The sequence below is a fragment of the Crocodylus siamensis genome, chromosome 1 (genome assembly GCF_052110815.1).
Source record: "Crocodylus siamensis isolate JL-2025a chromosome 1, ASM5211081v1, whole genome shotgun sequence".
NCBI lineage: Eukaryota > Metazoa > Chordata > Crocodylia > Crocodylidae > Crocodylus > Crocodylus siamensis.
The window spans coordinates 413,571,297-413,595,711 of record NC_143395.1 but is presented as its reverse complement, the minus strand read 5'-3'; the positions used below and the strand labels follow the sequence as shown (position 1 = coordinate 413,595,711).

Here is a 24,415-nt window from a genome sequence, read left to right as displayed (position 1 = left end):
AGATCAAGCGAAACCACCTCAAGTGCGATGTCTGTTTATAGCCTAACTGAGTGGCTCGAACCCTGAAACAGGATGTCTTGGATCCTTCAAACAAGTTTGTTATCATTTAATTGGGATCGCTCTGGATAGTCTTGGCGTCCGTATAACTAACCAGCCCCCTTTTGAGTGTGTGTGTGCATGTGTGTGGTTTTGGGTGCAGTAAGCATTGCACGATAGACCACTTCCTCCTGCTTTTGTAGCAGCTGGTGAAACATTTCCCTCCGCTCGGCATTTGTTATCATTAAACGTCGTTGGCCATCGTCTTGCCCTTTCACTTTGCTGCGTTCGGTCTCTGACACATCTTATCATCTCCTCTGACCTTGACTAACCTAAGTTGGCGAGAGCTCTGTGCTCGGGGTCCTCCGAGCGCCTCGGCTGTTACCTGCTGTGACTTTCCCCCTCCTTCCCTTTCCCGTTTTGTCATCGCTCACGCCAGGAAACCAGTTGCTGTGCTCCTAGTGGCCTGTACCCTCGGTGGCTGGTCCTGGGGGGTTTCAGCCCGCCGTCATGGCACAACAAATAGGCCGGACTTACCGAAGTCCTATTGTTTCGTATGCAAATTTTGCTTTTTCATTGCTTCACTTGAGATCGCTAATGGGACTTAGTCTGAGCCCTGGTACGTGCAGATCCTTGAGGCCACTGATTTCAACCTTCGTGATGAAATCTGGCCGTTTGATCCTCGTTTTTGCTTTCTCCCTCTCCAGTTTCTGACCGATGGCGATGCCAGCTCTTGCCCCATGACAACTCCATTGGTTTAGCTCAGGGGTGGGCAAAATGGTGGCCGGACTCCATATCCCAGCTGCCCCTGCCCTGGTGGCTAGGGCCGGTCTCCATGGAGACCCCAGCTGCACCTGTACAAGGCTGGGGTTGCCATGGAGACTGGCCCCAGCAGCACTGGCAGGGCAGAGCAGGGGGCTGCTCTGGAGCTGCTGGGATCTTGCGATGGGGCCAGGGCAGAGCTGCGATCTGCAGCCTACACGCTCCAGACAGAGGTGCACAGGCACCGGATCACGGCTCTGCCCCGGCTCCTTGTAGCGGTGACAGCCTGGTGCCAATCCGGGGCAGAGGTGTGATCTGCCGCCTGCACGCCCCTGCCCGGAGCATGCAGGCTGCAGATCATAGCTCTAATTGAAGTCCACTGCCGGCCCATGGGCCAGACTTTGCCCAACCCCGGCGTAGCTGCGTCTCCCGCTGGATCTCTTCTCAGGTCTTTTGGAAGTTTTGGATGACGTCACCTGATATTTCTTTATCTGCTGGCTTTCTTGGCACATCCAAAGCACTCTAACGAGATACAGTTTTTTTTCCCCATTGCAGAAACTGCGGAGGGTTCGACTTTATATCACAGTCTTCCAGGTGTTTTATTATTCTGTTATGCAATTATCTATTCATCCAAGTTGCCAGGTGCAGAGATCAGGCTTACTGGCCTGCAGTTCCCCAGAGCATCCCGGGAACCTTTTTAAAATATAAACATGACATTTGCGATCCTGCAGGCCTTTGGAGCGAGAGCTTTTCTACATTCAGAGCTGTGCTCCTTGCCAAGAGAACAGAAATCCATTTAGCTACGATGCTAATGGAAATCTGCACAGCTCTGCTGAGGTCCTGAAACGCTTCCAGTAAAAGAGAAAAACGGGCCTCGCTTTCACGGTAACATTTAACAAAGGATTAATAAACGGGCAATGGGCATTTAATCAATCGATCAATCGTGTAACGAGGATTAGGCAAGTCTCATTGCATCCTTGGGGTAAGATGGGAGCAGAAATGCACAACAGCCTGACAGCCTTTGCCAGGACAGTACTGCGACTGCTACTTTCGTATGACATTTTAGGATTACAAAAGTAGTAGTTCTGTCCTATCAAATGCTGTCAGCCACCTGATAGCATTTGACAGGGCAGTCCTACTATAGCATTTGCAAATAGCCCCAGGGGCTGACTTTATAGCGAGGATGTAATTCTCAGTTAGACTCCTTACAAGTGTGCTGTCATATGTGTTACAGCACAGCTTTAGCAATGTCGACGCCGCAGTAGGGAACCGTGATCTTGGCACAAGTCAGCGCACCTCTGCTAGCTCGGAAAACTTAGCAGTGAGTAAGTGTAGCAACGAGGAGCCCCTGGATTTGTACCTGGATTTCCACACGCAGTGTCTTGACTGTATCCTCGCCACAGCCAGAGATGTCTTCCCAGTTTCATAGAAATCACTTGTCTCTTATGCAGCGTATCCATCGGTCAGTGGCTCCCCAGATCTTTCACCAAAGTAGCTCATTCACTGCCCGCCATCAGGACCCCCGTGCATTTCCCTCTGTCCCCAGAGTGATGCAGAGGGTCCTAAGGAAGGTGACTGCCACCCCACAGGTGACAGCGAAGAGGGCAGAGGTGGATGTGAGACCCTAGACTCCTGATCAAAGGAGTTGGTATCAATGCCCTGGAGCCGCCGGGCTGAGGGACAACCAGAGGCAACACGTTCAGGTGCTATTTCTCTTGGGTGCGTGTAGGACATAATTTCCTCGTCTCCTCCGTGGCCAGGAATTCAGCTGCTTGCTGCGAGACTGTAATTAATCTAGAAACATAAGGGTCTGTGCCAGGAGGCCTTTTTAATTAAAAATCAACCAAGCTGGGGCATCCAGTAAACTCTCTGTTAAAGCCCTACATCTTTGCTGCATGTGCTTGGATCTAATTTGGGGCAGAGAGGACTGCGGTTGTTGGAGCCCATGAGCTAAGGTCTTTACATGTGTCTGTTCTGCATTGCTGTCCTCTGGGGCCACGTCCGTCTCCTTGGGTCCAGTAAGGGACACTTCTTATGTTCCTGCGGTCAGGAGGAGCATGGAGGTGGCTGCATGGGGCCTGATTTACTCATAGTTTAGTTTAGGAGGACACAAGGCAGTGGGAGCCTGTGCCTTTGAAAACGGTGGGGCTGCGCTGCACACCAGCCCATCTGGAAGACCAGAGTGTGCGACCTGCAGGACAGGGCAGTGGGGGTGGGTGTCAAGCAGAGCTGGAGCCTGGTGCATGAGCCCAGGGAGCTATGTCGGGGCATGGGAGGGAGGAAAGGATGTCTGTTTTCGTTCCACTGAAGCATAGATGGGAGTTGGGTCGTGCATGGTCTCAGGGTGACTTCTCCATGGGTCCAAACCCTGGCGAAGCTGCTTGCACACCCTGTCCTTTCATGGGGACCTTCCACTAGGCTTGTGTTTCACTAGTGCAGGGGAGGCTGCAGGTGTGACTCCGCTTCTTATCCTGTGGCCATCACTGTGGTATCTGATCCCTCAGGGCAGGGCATGACATTAATGGGACCCCTTTGCCCTGGGGTTTAGTGAGGCAGGCTTTGGCGTAGTAAGATGATCTCTCTCCCTTCATTTTAAGATGCATTTGTTCCTACATCTTCTCAGTAGAAAGGAGGAGCCTGGTCTGCTGTTGCCTCTGCCCAGAAGCCAACCCATCCATGTTGCTTTTGTCCCCCAGGGCTGGTGGTGAAGGATGTTCTCCTCGGTGAAGGCGTACGAGAATCAGCGGTACTCGTCCCTGAAGAAGAGCTGCCAGCGGCGGAAGCAGCTCTTTGAGGACCCGCTCTTCCCAGCCACCGAGGACTCCCTCTTCTACAAGTCTCGCATCCAGGGTATCCAGTGGAAGCGCCCGAACGTAAGTGGGGCTTTAGGTTGGGGCTCGGGGCTGTGCTGTAGCGGTCGTCCTTCCCATTTTCTGAGTGTTGGCATGTGCAGAGGGGGACAAGTGGATCAGGTGGCATGTTTCTCAGCAGTGCTCCTGGCCCACCCACTCCCATGCATGTGCACGTAATATGCCAACAGGTCACTCTTGTCCCCAGCAGATGTTCTCAGGACTGCTCTCTCCGGTCTGCTAACAAGCAGTCACTCGGGTGATCCTGGGGGGACCTCACTTTTGCAGACTCACCAGGGTTTGGAGTCGATGGAGCAGGACATACTGCTGCCACAGTGCGACCAGGACCCAGGTCACGCTCCACATTCAGGGCCTTGAGAGAGGGGTGGCGAGATGGATTGAGAGCTGCCAGAGCTGCCCAAGTGAATGGGAAGCTGAGCTGTAGCTTCAGGGACCCACCTCACACTCCTCATGGAGACTTGAGCTTGGGTGGGGAACCTCTACCTGGCATTTGCCAGGGTGGTGGGGAGGGCTTATGGAGGGCTGCTTGCATCAGCAGGCGTGGGGGTGTCAGTCCCTGGGGGCTGTGGGCAAGGGGCTCCTGCTCTTTTGCACTCCTGTATCCCTTTTTTGTAATGCAACATATAGGGAGTGACCTATCTCCACGCGCACGCACACTCTCACCCCTCACCCTCATTGCTGGGGCTGGCTGATCAGGCGCACAGCACAGGGAGGCTGTGTGATAATAGTGCCCTATGGCAGGGCACTCAAAGCGGCCTTCTCCCCCCTCGCCCCCGCAAGCCTGTCTCCACAAAGCCAGCTGGCCTCTGAAGAGCAATTCTGGGGCCTCTGGAGGCAGGCAGTGGGGAGAGGAATAATTAGTCTTTGTGTAAAGCCTGCGGAAGAGCTGAATTCAGTCAGCTCTTCCTTTCACACCCCGGCCACCCCAGTTCCAGTGCACAAAGAGGCTCTTTGGGCTGGGACCGGGCTCTGAAGACAGTCTGGTATTGATTTTTTTGTGTTTGCTTTGCTGAAACGGAGTGAGCCCGGCTGCCTGATATGTGGAAAACCCTGTTAAACCTGTATGGAAAGGAAACAAAGGAGAGGGCTGGGCAGTAGAAACTGGGCTTTGCAGAGCTTGCGACAGGCTTCTTAAGGTGCTGGTAATGGGGTCTCCATGTCTGCAAGCATCGCTCCCCTACAACATGCAGACACCGCGCCTGACTTGGGTTGCTTTGAGCTGACATCCAGGTTGTAGCCATATTGGTCTAGAAGCAAAAAAAAAATTGGGACTTGTGGTAGAGGTGATATCTTTTATGAGACCATGTAGATTTTTGGCAATTTTTTTTAGTACGAGTCCTGATTGCTGTTGTTTTGATCTAGCACCTTAAAATGTAGCTGTCTTTCCTTATTCTGTTTTGCTACTTCTAGGGGCTGTACACAGCGTTATTCCTCTTGAATTCTGTGATGGCAGGTGAAAGGCTTGATTAGGGACCTAGTCCCATTCCTATAAGTCGTGAACACTCATACAGAGGTGGCTCCAATCACAGCGTAGTTGGTCTGAATGTATAAGAGGAGGCAGCTAAACTAAGTTGGGTGTGCACTCATTTCTGCTCGCCCAGCAGGCTTTGGGGACCACAACATCCTCTGTCTTCATAGCTAGATGAGAAGGAGGGTCTCCGAATTAGGGTTGTCTCAGATGCCGAGTCACTGAGCTCAGGAGTCTGTCGTGTTGTGTAGCTATTGCTGGGTGAGAAGGTTGCCCAGGCTTTAACTTTTGCTGGAGCTGAACTGCGCTTAGCACAACACAGCCCCAAGCTAAAATCTATTCCTCACTCTTTTAATCACCAGTTATGAAGCAGAAAAACAGGTCCTTATTGAAGGGTGTTAGAAGAGACGCTGAAGATTTTTAAAAGATAAAGCCACTTGCAATATTTTGTCCTGTTTGGGCTGATTTATTGAATCCCCACCCCAAACTTTGACAAGGGGCTAATGCCACCCAGAGCTGGGCCCGGTTTGGAGATGCCCGCCACTGAGCATTGATCGTTGCATTAGGTAAAAGTGTGAGCTGCAAAAATCAGAGCAGTGCCTCCAATCCACAGTTACCATGTTCGTTCATACATGCCAGTATCCCTTCCCGGCCGCAGGGGTGCATTTGCCAGCATCCCTTCCTGCTCGTGCTTTTGCCAGCATCCCTTCCTACAGGGCAGAGACTCCTGACCTGAGCTGTGACTGTTCTCACTCCTATCCTATCCTTTCTCTGGCTGAGCCAGCAATGGCGAGCTGTTTCTGTAGCATGTTTGAATTGGCCACTCCCAGGCTTCGGACAATGGGCCCCTTCATGTTTTGAGTGGTCATCTCCTCAGGCTAGAAACAACGCAGAAGGGAATTTGGGACCGTGTTTCCTCCTTGTTGCTGCTTTGATCCAGAAGGCTTTTTTGTGCTTGGAAACACGGATTTACAACCTTCTTTTCCTTTAAGTTTCCAGAACCCCCTCCGAGCAGTTTCATAAAGCCGCGGCAGGTTTCCTTTCAGACAGCCGCCTCCGAATTTATTACAGAAGCGAAGTGCTTTGTGCTCACTGATTGAAAAATGAGCCTTAATTACTGGCACTGGGTCTGGCTGGATTTCTACCAGCTCTCTGTGGGAAGGGACACAGATTTTCACAAGGGGGAGTACGCATGTGTGAAAGCTGTAGGATGTGAGGCCTGGGGCTGCTCTTTATGAGGGCTGTAAGGGGTAGATTTGCCATTTTCTTTGGTGGGAGCTGGTCTGGGGCCTTCCCATCTAGATGAACTTGAATTTGGGGCTAGTCTTTCCTATGGCTCCTTTGTGGCATCATTGTACCCTCATGCTCTGGAAACACTTTCCAACTGTTGTGCCCAGGTATCGCTGACTTGGCGGAGGGAAGACAAGACCTGGCCATTATTCCGCTACATCCGTAAGGAGCTTGCAAGTGTCTATGTGAACCAAATCCTTAGCTGGGGAACAGAGGTATAGCTCTGTTCCAGGCAAAGGCAGAATAGGGCCAGGTCTACTGGTGGGCTACACTGAAGTGGGGAGAGAGAAAGTGGGTATAGACGGCCTGTTCAGTGGGTGCAGATCTACAGGGAAGAAAGAAGCTGAGTGGTTTCTGATCCCTGTATTGCAAAACCTTCACTCACATTGATGTGGGTGAAATCCTAGAAGCACTAAGGATGATAAATCATTGTCGTGACCCCCATAGTGGTGGTCTGTGTGTGTGTGTGTGTGAATTGGGATCAGAACTTGTGGCAGGAGTGATCTCTTTTATTAGACCAACTAGATAGTTCCAAAAAAAAAAAATGCTTATTTGCAGGCTTTTGGGCGCGCACACCCTTCTTCAGGCATAGGAAAATGCGAAGATTGTAAAATTTCTCCTAGGTGGAAATGGAAATTCGTACTTCACAGGAGAGCTGAAGGTGTTGTGAGGTCTCCTGGGTCTTGGCCTGAAGGGAATGGGACAGGCACAGCATATTAAAAGCTGGTTTTACAGCTACAGACGCTGTGGCCAGGTTATGCAGACATCTCCCTCACCTTTTAGGGTTTGCTGGTCTTCTCAGCTTGCACAGTCCTTGGGCAGGATGCTTGGAGGAAAGCTGCCCCAGCAAAGTCAATGGCAGCTTTGCCAGTCACTTCACCGGAGCCAGGATTTCATTCTGTGTTGGGGTTTTTTTTGTTTGTTTTTGGGGGGTTTTGTGGGGAGGGAGGTTTGGCACCTTGCGCAAAGAGGTCCTTCGCCAGGCCTAGGATATGGGCCATGCCATCCTAAGAAAGTCCAGTGTCGAGCTGGCAGGATGTAGGGACTGGAGAGCTGCTGTCACCCTCTCCCGTGGAGGTCTCTGATTGCGGATCTGCAGAGGCAGCTTTTGGAGATGGGTCTTTTGTTGCGGAGCCAGCTGCTGCCTTTTGTAGCTGTAGTCAGACTGTCCAGTCAATGCTCACTGAATCTGCAGGGAGTTTTAAGGGTCCCCTCTTGGTCCCCCCTGAGTCAGACATCTCTCTTCCTATTTAAGCTTTTCTGACAGTGAGGTATGTGGTTTCCTTCCCACCTTCTGCTCCTGATCTCCAGTGCCCATGCTGCTCTGCTGCTATCCGGGGAAATAGCCCAACTGCTCCCCCTCCTGACAGGCCTTTGCTAAAGGGGGTCACCTTTTGCCTCTGCTCTTAGCTACTGATTCACATGCATCCTTTATTCAGAGCATCGGGGGTCAGGTCCGTGTCACTGAGGGCAGGTCCTTTCCACGGGCCATCTGCACTGCTGTGAAAACTGCTGCGGAGCAGTGCAAGGGTCTGAGTCACTTCTCCTTGAAGCTCAGCTGAAAGATTGTCCGTGCCCATCACCTGACTCCAGGAGCAGGCACTTAGGACCTAAGCCACATGCCTTCACCTGGCCCAAGTTGCTGGCAAGACCTCTTGTACCTTCATGGAAGTAGCAGAGACTCTAGTCCTTCTGCTCTGGAAAGCACAAGCATCTGTTCAAGCTACAGAAAGGAAGACCTTTTATCGGTAGCGGCAGTGACAGCTTTCAGAAGATCTGACGCCAACCGGCGGGGAGCATCCTGCATTATTAAGCACTATCGCACTTGTTATGGCAGCTACCCCTACCTGGTACAGCACAGTCTCCCATGCTTTCCCCCCACCCCGCAACCTGGTGAGCAAGCTTTCAATCTTTGGAAGACCTGCTGTGTCTAGTTAGATGAAATCCCAGGTAGAGGAAGCTATGCAAGCAGCTGGGAGTTTTGGCCTGATTTAGAGTTGATTTTGAGGGCCAAGCTGCTTCCTGGGGATGGGGGCTGGTGTTGGGCTGTGATCCCAGCCACATGTGCATGCACGGTTTCATAGTTGTTAGGGGCTGGAAGGGACCTTACAGATCATGCCAGCCCCCAGCGTTTCATAGCGGTTAGGGGCTGGAAGGGATCCAGCCGGTTCTGTACAGACCGTCATCGGCTTCCACCTCGCTCACTTCTCCTCTAGTTGAGGCAACTTGTGAGGCCCCAGACATCTGCCGCCGCTCAGCGGGGCAGTGACTGGTGTCAGCATGGGATGCTGGTGTCAGAAGAAGGGACAACTGTATTAACAGAGACTGGCTGCAGAGCCGTATCTGGCAGCCGGACAGCCTTGCACGGATGTAGAAGCAAAACACCGCGGCTCTATAGAGCTGGCCACGCACGTGGCTGCTTTCCCAGCCAGCTTGTCCTTGCAAACGTTCCCTGCTGTCCTGTTGTGCTCTGACTTTGTACAGTTTGTTTATAGACCTCCCTTCTTCCCATAAGCAAAAAGATAAGGCCAGGCCTTGCAGCTGCGTGCATCAGAGCATGCCTAGGTGCCACAGTCTGCTGAGGACGGGCTGCAGCGAAGCCCTAAAGCACTTATCATTTCAGTGGTAAAATTGTCTCTAAAATAAAGGGTCCTTTGGGAAAATCCGGTATCTTTTATTAGACTAACTCAAATAGTTGGAAACAAATCTTCTTTGCAAATACCCTTCGTCAGGCTGAGAAAGGGTCTGCAGTTGGTCTGCGCTCTTTTTCCATCCGGGAAGAACACAGACCAACTGCAGGCACTTCCTCGGCCTGACGAAGGGTGTTTGTACCCGAAAGCTTGAAAAGATTTTTTCCAGCTATTTGAGTCGGTCCAATAAAAGATATCAGATTTACCCAAAGAACCACGTCTGCCTGTAGATTAGAGAAAGTGTCTGCAGTTGCTCTGTGCTCTTCCTGGATGGAAAAAGAGCGCAGACCAACTGCAGACACTTCCTCAGCCTGATAAAGAGTATTTGCAAAGATGATTTTTTCCCAATTAATTGAGTTAGTCTAATAAAAGATACCAGATTTACCCAAAGTACCTTGTCTGCCTGTGCCCTTAGACCAACAGAGCTACAACCTATATCTCTAAAATATGGTACTCTCCAAAGTGACTGTTGCCCTTGTGCCAACCCTGCAGAGATGCAGGCTTAGTGTGGTCCATGAGGCTACCACGTATGTACCATTAGGGATATTCTGGGGCATTTGCCTAATTGAGTGTTGATATTCTGCCCTGCTTGAAGCACACAGCATGTATGATAATCCATGGTGCTCGGTGCCGTACGGCATCAGGTCCTGAGCGAAGGGGGAGCCTTTCCAGATCGACATGGTCCAGCTTACTGCTTGCATGCCCGGGTGTATCTCGGGACTAGCTTCACTGACCTCAATAGACTGCCACGGCTGTGTGGCTGACATGCAATCAGCTCTGGGCCTCCTACGCTTCACTTCTTCCCTGCTTGTGTGGGTGGCTTGGAGTCAGGGCTCCAGGAGTGTCCTGCTTTAGACTTGGAGACTTCCAGTGGAAACCATCAAACCAGCTGACAACCAGGGTCACAACCCGGGGACCAGTCCCGCAATGACTCCTGCCCTCATTAATAATCCCTCCAGGCCAGACTGCTGCTGTGTACATCTTCCATCCACATCTGGAATCACAATTTCCTGGATCGGCTTAGCCCTCGTTCTTCCAGGATGGCGGCCTCTCTTCTTCTTGGCCCAGAGCTCGGCTGTGGTTGCCAGGACTTTGCAGAGGGAACACCTGTTAAGTCCTGTAATTGCTTTTGGCTTGCTTGGCTATTTTTGCCTTTGTATTTATCTGTGAGATGATGCAGCAATGCCAGTAAGCTGATGCCTGGGGAAAGCGGAGGCAGGAGGAGGGGTTCACATCCTCTTCAATGCGGAGATGGGGAAGTGTTTCCCCATTCACTGTAAACACTGAAAAAATATGATTAGCTGAACAAAAACTGCTGCTTTTTGTGCTTGTTGCTAAGTCAATGGGGATTAGAGCTGCCTGGAGCAGCATCAGTGGCTCTTCAAACTTCCTGGAGTTGTCAGCTGGATATCCTGGTATGAGGCAGCTCAGGGCAGTGGCTCCAGATGTTGGACCGGAGACATGGCTCTGCCACATCCCTTCTCTGCGACCTTGGATAAGCCACTTACCTGCTCTGTGCTTCTTTCCCAGCCTTTGCTCATGCTGACTCTTTAGGCTGCAAACTCATTAGAGCCCCTTTGGTCTTGTACATCTTGACCAAGACCTCTGAGCAATTACTGCTAGTACAACGAAGGAGTCCTACTTGCAGAAGATGATATGGATTTACAGATAGCAGGGCTTAGGCTCACGTAACATCTCTGGCCTGAATGACTGGATGCTCGCTCAGCCTTTCATGGCAGTGTGGTACATTGTGCCTGTCCACTGAAAACAAAACCAGTTTTGCATGGCCCAGGTAGGCCGGGCTGAATGGAGAGCTGACACCCACCCAAGAGATGAAACATCCTTTTCTTGTCTCTCTTCTTGCCACAATGGGCCAAATTCTGTCCTCAGGTGCAGGTGAAATTTCCCTGCTCTCCATGGGAGTTGTGCTTGGTTAAGTCAGCCCAGGGCTCTTACAGGACAAGGTCATAAGGATGAGACCTGATGGGGACTGGTTTGTCTGCTGCCTGTTTTCCTAGGCTAACACCTGACTCGGTGAATTTGGGTCTTGGAGCGTGTTTTGGGGTTGCTTGACTAAGGGTTTCCTGGGCTGCAACCACCCTACAGAACCAGCTGTTTGGAGAATCCCCTCGTTCATGCCGGGGTCGGGGCAGAGGGTGTGCATTTATTGGAGGAGGGGTTTGTGCACACCTGGGTTCAGACTGTGGTTGTGATCCTCATCCTACTGGGCTTGCTCACTCAGGAGTGCCCAGCACCTGCTAGCCATGAGGGGCAAGATGGTGCAAGTGGGTGAAGGGTAAAGCTGGGTGGGCTTGTGGCAAGCTGCTGGGCCTCCGAGCAAAGCTTGGGTGAGCAGCACATGAGTGCCGTGCCATCATAAGCGGGTTTCTAAGCACCTCTCCAGCACAGTGATTTGGGGGGAGCGGGGGTTCAAGGTGACATGCTGGGGTGCTTGACCCTGAGCTGCACCCATGCACTGCGAGTTCAAGCCCTCCCTCGGGCAGGAGTTGGAGGGTGTCTGCTCCCTGCCTTCTCTGCGCCATGCTTTTTTGGAAACTTTTGTGCAGAGAGCAGCATTTCGGGGCTGAGTGGCATTTTTCAGGTGCTCTGAAATTCACTGGGAGGCTCTGGATTGACTTGGAGCTGTCAGGGGAGGCAGCAGCGATTGAACGGGGAGAAGGCAAGTGCTGTGTCACATCATCCCGGTGGAGGGAAGAGGTCCTGGAGCATGGAGGGGCTGGGGGAGGCTGGAGGGGTGGTCAGGGCACGGGGTAGGATGGGGGGGTTAAAGCGGTGTGTGTGGGGAGGAGGGAAGAAGGAATATGGGGCCAGATAGGAGCGCACCTGGGAGGTGAACAGGACACTGTTGGGAAGGAGGCTGCGGATGATGGGAGGGCTTCACCTCTGCCCCATCATGCCCATCCATGCTCCCTTCCTGTCCCCACAAAGGCTCCCCACTGACTCTATGCTAGTCCCTGCCCCGGCCTTCACTTTGTAGGGTCCCACGTGGAGCTTACCCCCCAACGGGGGGAGGGATGCCCTGGGCTAAGTTGGACCGGCAGAGAGGTTTTGGTGGGGTCGGCCGGCAGCGTGGGTTATGGTAGCCAGGCAGCCAGGAGGAGCAAGCTGACCTGAGGCTCATGGGGGTAGTTTAAAAAGGAAATAAGAAATGTAAATGTCCCCAAGTGGACACCTAGTTGCATTGCCCAGTGGTGCTTTGGGTTGTCCCCAAATGTGGAGAGGCCTTGAAACCCATGTAATGGCACACACTATCCTCACAAGTTACCCTTAACTCTGCCCTCTCTCACCACTATCCCCCAGCAATAACACCCGCTGACATGGGTGGGTGCAGCTACTTATATCAGGATTTACCACATTTCTGTCCTGGCCTCTGAGTGCTCTGGAGCACTCGTAAGAGCAAAGGGCAAGAGGCCTATAGGCAAAGTGTCTTTCCAAAGACAAAACTTGCCTTTCAGCCAGGCATGGCAGATAGGCATGTCCTAGCTTGGCCTCTGCTATGGTCCCCTTCATGCTGCTCATCCAAGTTTTGTACTTCCACAAATACAGTTAAGCGCACACCTTTGTGCTAGCTTAAGTGCTTCCACACTGGGGTTTTGTGTTAGTCTAAACTGTCTAGCTGCAGGGTCACCAGCCTAGGAGTAGACCCGGCCTTGATTTTCCTCCATGCAAACAGGCAAGCATTGTGAAGAGCCTGGGCTCCCAGGCCTCGGGGGGAAAAAGAGACAGATAAGTAAAAAGAGCCCCTGGAAACAGAAAGGAAGCATGAGGAGACACAAAAGGCAGTGGTGCACTGGCTGCTGGGTGGGTGGCTTGTGTCCTTCAGAGATCTGCATTTGTTTCCATTGTCCAGAGGACCCCCCCGGCTTGCTTTGGCATTGGGAGGAGATAATGTCTGGTTTTGGAGATGCGGCTGGCAGCTGTTTGGATGCAGCGCAATCCTTGTAATAATCAGGGGAGAAGGCATTTTCCACCAGTCTCCGGTTTCACTTGACTCAATGATGTCAGCCGGGCTGGAGCGAAAGGGGAGGGGACACACGCAGGCTCACCCCCTTGACCACACACTTTCTCCACCGCCTGTGTTTCTTGGGCTGACGGAGACCCGAGGTAGGACTGGACCTGCCAGCACTCGCAAGGTTAACTTGCCTCAGTGCAGCTACTTATATCAGGATTTACTACATTTCATAGATGTCATAGACATTAGGGCCAAAAGGGACCTTGGGAGATCATCGAGTCCAGCCCCCTGCCCAAGGGGCAAGAAGTCAGCTGGGGTCATAGGATCCCAGCAAGATAAGCATCCAGATGTTTCTTAAAGGAGTCCAGAGTAGGTGCTTGCACCACCTCCAGCGGCAGTCTGTCCCAGGCCTTGGGAGCTCAGACAGTAAAGAAGTTTTTCCTTATGTCCAGCCTGAAACAGTCTTGGAGAAGTTTGTGACCATTTGACCTTGTCATTGTTTGGGGCGCTCTGGTGAGCAGGCGTTCCCCCAATCCCGATGCACACCCCTGATGTACTGATAGGCACCCACCGGGTCCCCCTGAGCCTGCACTTCTCCAGGCTGAAGAGCCCCATAGCTTGCAGCCTCTGTTCATAAGACCTGTCCTCCTGCCCTCTGACCATGCGCGTGGCTCTGCTCTGCACTCTCTCGAGCTTGAATTGTGAAGCCCAGAACTGGACGCCGTACTTGGGCTGCGGTCTCACCGAGGCCGAGTACAGCGAGAGGATGACATCTTGGGACTTGTCTGAGAAGCATCGGTGGATGCAAATCAGAGTTTCGTTTGCTTTGCCGGCTGCGGTATCGCATTGGTGGCTCACGTTCATCTTGTGGTCAGTCATGACCCCCAAGTCTCCTTTGGTCATGGTGCTAGCAAGTGTAGCACTGCTGAGCCTATAAGTGTGATGCGGGACTTTTTTCCCCAAGGTGGAGCACTGTGCATTTCTCTGTATTGAATGCTATTAGGTTTTCATCCGCCCACCTTACAAGCCTACAAAGGTTGGCCTGGCTCACCAGCTTATCCTCAAGTGTGGATGCTCTTTCTCAAAGTTTGGGGATGTCTGCGAATTTGGCCGGTCCATTTTTGACACCCGTGTCCAGATAGTTGATAAAAATGTTAAAGAGCGCAGGTCCGAGAACGAAGCCTTGTGGGACACCACTGGTCACCGAGTGCTGTGTTGATTCAGCTCCATAAACTACCACCCTCTGGGTCCAGCCTCGGAGCCAGTTGCCCAGCCATCGGACTGTGGTGTAGCCAAGGCCGCAGTCGGCCAACTTTTCCATGAGGACATCATGGGACACCAGGTCAGAGGAAGTGCAGATATATGATATCACCCTCTTGCCTTTTGTCCAGGTGATGTGTCTCCTGGTCATAGAAGGAAATGAGGTTCGTCAGGCAAGACCTGCCCGCAGCATGGTCTCTTGGTATGCTGGAGAGGGAACCCAGGTCCCACTGCCCCGCCGAGGGGACGAGCCTTGGGAGCTGATGCTGAAGTGGTGCTGGCAGAGGTGGTGCTGGCTCCTACCCTGGGGGGCTTTAAGAGGAGGTTAGATGTACACCTTGCTGGGGTCGTTTGACCCCTGTACTCTTTTCTGCCATGGCGGGGGGTCGGACTAGATGATCTGCTCAGGTCCCTTCCAACCCTAGAAACTGTGAAACTATGATGGGAGCAGGACTCCCTTTTCGGTCATTGCGTCTCACAGCAGTTTTGTCATCCCAGAGCAGCTGAAGTGTAATGTGGCCTCTCCGCCCTTCCTCTGCTTCCAGTCCCCCTGATCACCCCAGGCGAATTTGTTGTGGATGGACCAGAGCCTTCTGCTTGGTCACGCCTGTGGACTGGAGCAGGCTTTTCCACCTCGGCTCAGGTCTCAGCCAGCACATACTTCGCCGTCCTCACGGCATTTCGCTCCCTTTATTCTTGCTCTCGTACTATTTAGCTCGACAGCGATTCGCAAACATGCTGCTTCTCCCAGGTTCTCCCCGAGTTTGTTTTATTATATTTTTCTTTTGCTGCGAGTGGCAGGTTCTTCTCCCGCGCTGCCCAGTTCCCTGCTTCCCCTCGGCATCGGGGCCCGGGAAGTGCTCCAGGAGCAGAGCTTGTCCTTGTGGCATCTGTCCTCCCTTCCTGATGGCACTCGATTCCTGTTATTAAGCCCTTGTGTGCGTGGCTCTGTTCGCTTCGGCGTGTTGATGTGAGTGAGAGTGACACAGTCAGACCAGCAGGGTCCCCTGGAAGGGGAAGAGAGTCAGCAAACTAATTCACTCAGACCCAGACCTGGTATCTGCCTGCCTGCAAGCATCTGCCTTAAAGATCAGATCTCGGTACCCACAAGAGAAGAGGAAGCAGATAAAGGATGGAGGCCGGTGAAGGGTAAAGCGCCAGAGCCAAAGCCATGCGAGGACTGCAACGCTGACCTGTCCTGCTCTCGCCGTTCCTGCCAGTAGGTTGTCTTAGCAATCTGTCACCTCCCAGGACTTCGCCGCCATCTCTGCCACACGATCAGCCAGCATCTCGGGTCCCCCCCGGAGCATGGTAAGCATCTCCCTGCTCCCACAGCCCACTCCCTAGCACTCTCCCGTAGTGCCCGCCTGTATCCCAACACGCTGCCCTCTCTCGACGAGACTGTACCTAACAAGGCGTGTTCCCTCCTGCCTTCGGCTAGGGGATTTATGAGCTGCTTGGTTGTTCATTTATGTGTGGCATGCAGTAAAGCATCAGGCTGATTACCCGGCCGGCCGCATTTGTTTCTCGGCAGCAAAGGAGCTGGTGGCCTTTTTGTAATTCGTTTCCTTAATTCACCTTGTTTTCATGCCTGCCATGGCCAGTGGCATTTAAGGAGGAAAGAGGACACTCTTGGTTTTTAGTTAAAGAGCTCTCTGCTCTCTACAGCTGTCCCACAACCTTGGGTGTATCCAGGGGAGCTCCCAGGGCCAGCCTAGACTCCTGGCTCCATGGTGCTAGGTGCTGTACAATCTTTACAATACTGTCTTTTGGCCCTGGGGTGACTGGTTCCTCACTACGAGAGACCTGATGCCGCACAAGACAGAGAGGAAAAACGAGTAAAGGATCCTATTTATCTTACAGGCACAGGCAGGACAGCATTTCATTGTAGCTTTTGGGCAAAGAGCCACCGAGCTGATTGAGGGCAAGGGAGCTGCTGCATGCAGCCTATTGGTATTGTGGTGAGGTTTGTGTTGCGGAAACAACACTTTATTATTTACAGGAACTTATATAAATTGCTATTTATGGTAAAGAAGCAACGGTCTTGCTGCAGCCCTTGCAAAGGTCCGGGCCTAGCGTCGTTGCTTGTCTTGCTGTACTTGCGGGCTTACCCAGACTGTGCCCTAGGATGTCATACTTCTCGGGCAGTGTTTCCAGGAGGACTTACTCTGTGTCACAGTCACCCAGGCCTCTGGAAAAAGGTGTTCCTTTTCTTCCTAATTCTGCCTTCCAAAAACCAGGGGCATGTTTTATTTTGAGGGTGCGAGCTATGCAAGAAAATACGGTAACAGCGAGGGCTTAATCTTCAGAGATGCCACGAGCCTTCAGGTCCAAGGGGAGCTGCTGTTTTATTCCTTACAGAAGTGGCTCTGTAAGGCAGGGTGGTCTGCATAGCAGTCCCCAGTTTTTTCAGGCCCCAGTTCAGCAAGTACTGAAGCAGGTGCCCAGCTGACAGCACGGGCGTGCTCCCTGGAGATATGCGGGAGCACTGGAGCATCTCGAGGCAGGCACGTGGTGATACACCGTGACTCAAGACTTCCTTTCCAGAGTCTGATGGAGAGTGGAGGCTCCTTTGCCGCATGGCTCGAAGTGCCCTGTCCTGGACCCCCGCGGGACGCCCCGGCGCAGCCGAGTCAGAGGCCAGCACCGGTGCCCTGTGCGCGCGCAGATAAAGGCTCTGCCGTGCCCGCTGCACAGAGCAGCGCCCGCGCTTGCATCTCCTCCAAGTCACGCGCGCTCCTGGGCGAGTCTGAACGCCAGTTAATTTGCTCCTGATCTCCGGTCCCTTCGTTTTCAGCCATGCATGAAAACACTTGCATTCGCCCTCTGCCCCGTCTTGTGGGCTGCTGATAAAGGTGCGTCCCCGCTCTGCCTGGATGCTTTATTTAATCTTGACCGTACCTCTGCCAGGCATTGAAAGAAGGTGAAGATAAGCTGATCAGCAAGGCGGCTGCTGCCTTTCAGCTCTGCTTATGACCATAACGCTGGGAGCCAGCCCTTCTTGTCTTCAGGGATTATAATTTGTATGGGGCTTTTAGGAACGGAGTAGTGACGTCTAACTAGCTCTGGGCACGATGGCGTCTCTGGAGTCGCCGGGATTTGAGGGTGACAGTGGGGCCAGCTCTGATCCTGCTCCTGCAGTGGCTTTGCTGGTAGACCTGACCCTTGCCTTCGCAGGGCTGTGTGGGCAGGCTTTGTAGGGGCTGGCTCCGTGGGTCGCCTCGTGCGTCATCGCTGGAGAGGAAGCGAAACAATGTCATGCGGCAAAGCCAACCCTTGACCTCAGGAGGCACGAGCGGGGATGACAGAGAGAAAGAAATGGGAGGAAGTCGTTGCTGTGTGGCAACCCCGCCGACAGCGCTCGGCAGGAAGCACGAGAAAGCTCACAGCCTCCGAGATCTTAAGCTCAGGAGGCACCGCTGCCATCCTCTCCCCTGACCCGCTGTGCAACACGGTCCCTACGACTTCCCCTGTCCAGGAAACCAGTCGGGGCTGAAAAATATCCAGCAAAGGAGAATGCCCTGGTTGCCCTGGGTTGGTTGCTCCAATGGTTAAAATTTGCACCCTATTCTTAGCCTGACTCTATCTGACTTGCATTTCCAACTGTTGGGTATCATGTTATTTTTGCTGTTAGTATTGGATCCTATCTGTTTCTCTGGCTGAAGAGCTCTCCACCAAAATCCTGTTCCCCATAGAGGTGCAGGTAGATTGTGATCCGCTGACCCCTTAGTCTCCCCTTTGAGAAGCGATGTGGCATCCCAGGTTCTTCCTCAAGCTGTCCCCAGTCTTTCAGCATATCCTTGAATCATGAACACCAGACCTGGACGCAGCGTTTCAGTGGCACCAGGGCCAAGACCACGGGTAGTACAGCCTTTCGGCTCCTATACACCCCCGTCTACACATGCAAAAGGGAGCAGACAGCACAGCAGCAGATATGATAGAAAATATGAGGCAGAACAAGAGATCAGGCAGGAAGCAGAAAGCAGAGCAGCAGTTCGGGCATAGGAAGGGGATAAGAGTGGCACTCGGGGGGGGTGCCGGGGTAATTGGTGGCACACCTGCCAAAAAGGTTGGCCCCCAGGGCTCCAAGCTGGCCAGTGCAGGAGGTCCCTTTGCAATGGTTGCACTGGCTAAGGATCAGCAAGGTCCTGCTCCCATCATGTGCCTACACTAAAGGGAAGAGAGAGAAAGCTTTAGGGCACAGAAAAACACTTCCAGGCTGGAGCAAAGAAGAGGGTGCTTAATAAGGACCGGGGGCCGTGCTGGCTTTTGTCAGTCCTCTAAATCCAGCACCTGGACTTACTGCAAAGCACTCAGATTACAGCAGGGCCTAGTGGTCACGGGGGATTTGAGGCACCAGGGTTTTGCTCGTGACCCATCAGAAGGGTGTGGGTGAGTCACGATCACAGCCTCAGTTTCTCTTGAAAGCGGGTTTAAGGATGCCCTGCCTTGTGAAGCGAGCTGCGGCTGAGAAGTGTGGCAACGCAGCACTCATGCCTCTGCAGCTACATAGATCAAAACCACTTGTCTTTGGGAACGTGGCCAAGAAGTAGATGGTCTCTCGGCGCGTGTGCGAATCTAAACCCCAGCCCAGGACATGCGCGTCTTTCCGTCTCCTACAGTGAACTCTGGGTGAGCCTCCGAGCCTCTTCTCTGCTGGACAGAGGCCTGGAAAGTGTCCTGGTCAGTAATGGATGGGGTTTACTGCCCTGTGGGAGGAAGGGGAGTGCTGAGTTCAGGAGAAGTTCAGTTACTGGAGGAGTCTCCGTCCCTTTTTCTTCTCTCGCTGTCCTTGCCTATCCGGCGCTGGCTCCCGGAGGAGCGCGGTGTGCTCTGCGCAGCATTTCCACTCCTCCACAGCCCTCTGTGCTTCATTGCTTTGGCCTGGGTTTCTGCCTGCAGGTCGGGTGCCGGGCACAGAAGACTCTTTATGACTCACCGTTCAGGTTGCCAAGCTTGAAAAGTGACTTTTCGGGTCTGTTTGCAAACTCCAGTGTCCTTTCTGTAGCCAAAGCCAACTCCGCGGGGCTTTCCACCCGGGTACGTGATGGAGGCTGCAGGAAGTTGATTGGGGATGGGGGCTGGTTTGGTTTTTGAAAGAGCCCTTCAGAAACTAGTCCCATCCGTTCAGCTCACCAGAAACACACTCTCTGGCTCCCTTTTGCAGGCACAGGTGTATCTGGGCTGTGATTTTCAGTAGTGATTAGCAATTTCGGACGGCTCCCATCTTGAGTGCTGAACTGGAGAGGCCACAGAGCAGCGGGGGCCAACTTTTATGGCAGGCATACCACACATTCGCCCTGGCCCCCCCCCCCCCCCCCCGAGTATCACTCCCATCCCCATCCCCTGCCTGATCCATTGCTGTTTTTCACTCCCAGCCCTCTGCTCCCTATCTGATCTGCTGCTCTGCTTCCTGCTTCCTTTCCTGTGCTCCCTGCCCAATTTGCTGCTTTGCTTTCTGTTTCTTGCCTTGTCTGCTGCTGTGCCGCCTGTCCCCCTCCTGGACCTACCATACAGTTCGTGGAAGACAAGTGCTTGGTCCTTTCCGCAGCTCTGACTTACCTGATTGTGTCAACCCGAGGCAGCGGACGAGCCTGCTGCCTTGAGATCCTTCACCCAAATGAGTGTCCTGCCCTTTCCCATGTGCTGCTGGAGTCAGCTTGGTGACAGATCTTGCAGATCCAGTTTCTGCTCACTAGCACTTCACTGCCCAGGGCGCTCCACTTTTGCACCTTTGGGGCACCTGGGTGTTTTGCTTAACCATGGTACTCAGCAGGGCTCCCAGATTTGCCTGATGTAACCTACTGGTTATCTATTAAGTGTATAAATCACTTAGGAACCCCGCTGTCTGCTTTGTAACTTCACTGTACTCATAATAACCACCCCCCGTGGGACTGGGAGAAAAGGTCATTAAAAGATGCTGTTTGCTGTAACAGGGTGGGTTAGATTGCTGCAGTTAATCTACACTGTGAAACATTCGCCCCTGCAGTTGGGGGCGTTAGAAGAGGGTCCCTTCCGACCCTAGAAACTATGAAACTATAAACAGGTCAAGGGGACTCCAAGTGTTCAATGCCAAGGCTTCTAGATGAGCCCTGAACTGACAGGCAATCCTAGATGGGTGAATTGCAAGGCTGCTATTAGAGGATGCAGGAGAAAGGAGGTAAGGACTCTCAGTGAAGTGTGAAATCTTAGCCCTGGCTGTCCCTGTAGCTAATGAGTGCTGTTTAGATAGAAATGCCTATTCTGTCAAAGCCTGGTGCATACTTCTCTGAGCCAAGGCTATAGGGGGAAACCAAGGCTGTTTTGTTTTATCATGGCCTTAGGCAGGAGGACAATTTTGAGGTCATCCTGTGCTTGGGCTCAGGGACTGAATTAAGCTGTGGTCTCTGCACCAGCCAGGCTCTGCTTCCTGATCCTTCACACACTTTGGCTAAAAACGGAGGACGGGTTGAATCTGGGGTTGACTGTCCTGGGCTTTGGAGAACAGGCTGGGGCAGTCAGTCCCAGTTTGCATGACAGCTAACTCAAGTTAGTCTTGATTGTCCCTGACAAAGTATTAACTCAGATACTTCACAGGTCCTTAGTCTGGGACAGTGGTTTTATATGTCTGTCTGTAGGATCCTAGGATGAAAGACTGTGTCCAAAGGGAAAACCAGTCTTCTTTCTTTATCCTTGAGCACGGAAGTGACTGAGATTGCACTTTGCTTTAAATTGACACCAACTGAATTATTTGCAGACAAAAGGCAAAATCATATCCCTCGGGCTCATAATCTATAATTAGTCTCAGGATCAGGGCAGCCAACACAATCCTTCCGCCAGCCACCGAAGAGAGACCCTAGCACATACCATGCAGTTTCCACACAGCTCAGATCAGTTTAGGCACCAGTCGGGATCCCAAAGTCGGCAGGAGACCGGCATACAGGGGTGCTGCTAGAGCAAGGAAGAGCAGTGGGGCTGTAGGATTAGCACGTCGGGTCGGTCGGGGATGCTCTCAGACCAGGACATCCGTGTTAGTAATCATCATCATCACCACAAAAAACATTCCCCTGCTTCCAAGCTGTCATGGGGGTGGAGAGGGGAGGGCAGGGCGCCTGGACTCCACCTGCCAGGAACTTCCCAGTTAGTAGTAAAAGGCAATCAGGACTCGTAGCAGAGATGACATCTTTTATTAGACCAACAAGATTTTTGCCAAAAAAAAATTCTTTCATTGCTTTTTAGTTGTAGTAACTCAGCAGCAGCTGGAAGGAGTAGCCAGCGGTGGCATGGGGAAGGGCTGGGCTTTCCAGGCTCCCCTATGGAGACGTGGAGCAGGGCCTATGGGGATCCTGCAGCTGGAAGGAGGCGATCTGGTGCACACTGGTGCAGCCCACAGCTCTGACAGCCCCAGCAATGAATGCTGCCACTCAACGTCCAGCCCTGTGGAGAGACCCACGGGCCAGGTGACACCACCCGGCAGTCTGGATTTAGCCTGCGTGCCGGAGGGTAAGCACCACTGATCTAGGCCATCAGCAGGCTCAGCTCTACCGAGACCATCCCTAGTTGCGGTCCATCATCCAGGCAGAGGTCAGTGTTGGGGCTCCTGTTATAGGTATGTAGGAGATGCCTCTGCCAGCACTCGAGGGATTGATTTAGCTGCCGGATTGTCACTACCAAGCGAGCAAGTTACCAGCAGTGCCGCTGACCTGCCCTTTGTCCCAGCTGGGACTGGCCAGAAAAGGCCACCAGACTCAGGGCAGCGGGTTGGCTGTGTGGACAGGGTAACACCTGTGCTAACTCTGTGGTGCAGATGCACCAATGCGGCAGGGTCCCCCTCGCTGCAGAGGGGCCAGGCGAGGGCAGTGGCACTGGGGTAAGAGCAGATGACTGCCCCCCGATCCCGTGAAATGGCAGCTGCTGGTTGAGACAGTCTGGATCCTTCTTGGCAGCCACCCCTCCCCAGTCTGCTCATCGCACAGCCTCGTTAATGAAAGCAACCCTGGCAAGCGGACGCTGCTGGGCTTCATCTGGTGCTTTCCTCTGCTGGCAGGTAGCCTGACACAAACCAGACTGCGCTGGAAGCTGGATCGAGCCACACTCGGCTTTCAGGAGCTATTGCCCAGGGGACTGGAAGCAATTACAGCATCCGATAGATGGTGTGGGTTGAAGGAGATCAGCAGAAGCAGGCAGGGGTGAATCGTCATCCAGCGAAGGAGAAGGGGGAGTGGGTGAGCCCCACGCCACACGCGCCATGCCCGGTGCCTGGTTGCCACTGGGGGCTTCGGCTGCTACAGCGCTACACGCGTGGCTGTACGCAGGGCCTCTTATCTGTACATTGAGCCTCTCGCCGGGGGCCTCTTAGCAGTACATTGAGCCTCTTGTTGTGGAAGTGCTTAATCTCTGGCCCTGCTTTCCTGTTCTGCTCAGGTTTCTCCCTGCACAGAAACCAGGAGGAGAGGGAAGCAAAGATGGTGTGGCGTAGGGCTCGATGACCTGCAAAAAGATTGGATCTGGCCTGTGAAGGTGTGGTCAGGCTCAGGTTGAGTCCCAGTAGTGCCAGTCCCGTGATCAGCCTCAAGGCCAGAGAAGGACTCGTCTGCTCTTGGGGGTGTTTGCGGGGGAGGAGGCATCAGTGCAGCCAGCACCCAGGGGGTTAACGCAGACCCCCTGCTGCAGCTGCTGCCTTTCTTGCTATCACCAGATGCCACAGGTAATGGGATTTAGCAGCACTCAGGGTGGGCAACAGAGGGTCCCACACCCTGTAGTTAGTGTATTAGCCCACTGGCTGCCGGCTGTGCCAACACCCCCTTTGCCCCCCATGCCTGTGGCACTGCCACTGACCCAAGTGGAGCCAGGCCTGGCATTTTTCAGTCCTGTTTGTAGCACTGCAGATGCAAAGACTTCCCCTGAGCTGCCGTGCAAGCCCACCTCCTGGCCTCCACTTCCTTCCCACGTTCCTCCTTGCTCATTATTTGCAGTACAGTTGGGCCTGGGCGTCCCTGCCCTGTCCCGTGTCCACATTGCATGAGGTGCCGTACAGATTCGGAGCAGAGATGGCTGCAAACAGCTTGTTTCTGAGCCAGCATCCAGCAGACTCTAGTGTCTGAGAGGGGCGTGCTATCAAATCTTAAATGCTTTTTTAGGTCCTTGGGACTGTAGGATCCCCTGACCCCTCTGTAAAGGGAACAGTAAGCAGGTGATGTGCTCTGAAAGGGCATTGGGTTAGAAACAAATGGGAAAACAGGATTTCATAGGAGGCAGGGCTTCTGTGTAGTCTTGCAACCTTGCATACCTGAGGTTGGCCTTTCCTTCCTTTCCTCTGTCCAGCTCATCTTCAGAGCTCTTGGGCTCAGCCCATCTCTCATTCTCCGGTTGTACAGCACCCGGCGCAGCATGGGCCTACCCTAGCTGGAGCCTCTGACGAGTGGCTCTCAACTCTCAATGCAAGCTCTTATTTTTTCACTCATTTCTTGACTACAGAAAAAACACTAGCATAATTCTTCCGCTGCCAAGAACTTGGAAAGGCCACAGCAGGTCAGGGTGGTCGGCACCATGATTTCTCTTTGAAATCTCTGGGTTTATCTTGCGAATTGTGTGTAATGTATGCACACCTCACAGCATGAATGTTGTGTGGCATCCTAGGACCTCCCAGGGTGCCAGAGCAACCTGGTTGAGAGTCGCTGCTCCGGGCACTCTTGCAATAGAAAGAGTGACCAGTTTTGGTTTGGGGATTCAGGCTAGCGCGGTGGGCACTTTCTGGCTTTTCAATGTCAGTAAGATGCTTCTTGGTAGATGCAGAGGACACGGTGAGCTGAGCAAGGCCGCATCCTCTAATGGGCAGGGCAGAAGTTCAGGGTCATGCATTTGCGTGCTCCCCTCCTCATCCTACCCGTGGGGAGGAGATTGTGATCTGCTGCTTGGCGGACGGACTCCCCAGGGGAGGAAAGGCAGAGTTCCCCTCTCAGAGCTGCAGGGCAAGTGGGAGGTGATGAAGCTAAGCCCCAGGCTGTACAAATACCGCTGCTTCGGAGATGAGCAGGACCTCATCCCATGGTCTCTGCAAATCCTCGTTCATTTTAATGGGAGTTGG

The 24,415-nt window shown here is 53.0% G+C and overlaps 1 protein-coding gene across 2 annotated transcripts in view; it reads left to right on the top strand.

Annotated features, from left to right (window-relative positions):
* CAPN5 (calpain 5) overlaps positions 1 to 24,415 on the top strand; it is a 93,993-nt gene that overhangs the window by 26,599 nt on the left and 42,979 nt on the right. For both annotated transcript variants that reach the window (XM_090030728.1, XM_090030729.1), the window contains exon 2: positions 3,495 to 3,671. In XM_090030728.1, the coding sequence (XP_089886854.1) occupies positions 3,510 to 3,671 (162 nt within the window). In that variant the 5' untranslated portion in view covers positions 3,495 to 3,509. The remainder of the gene's footprint in view (positions 1 to 3,494; positions 3,672 to 24,415) is intronic.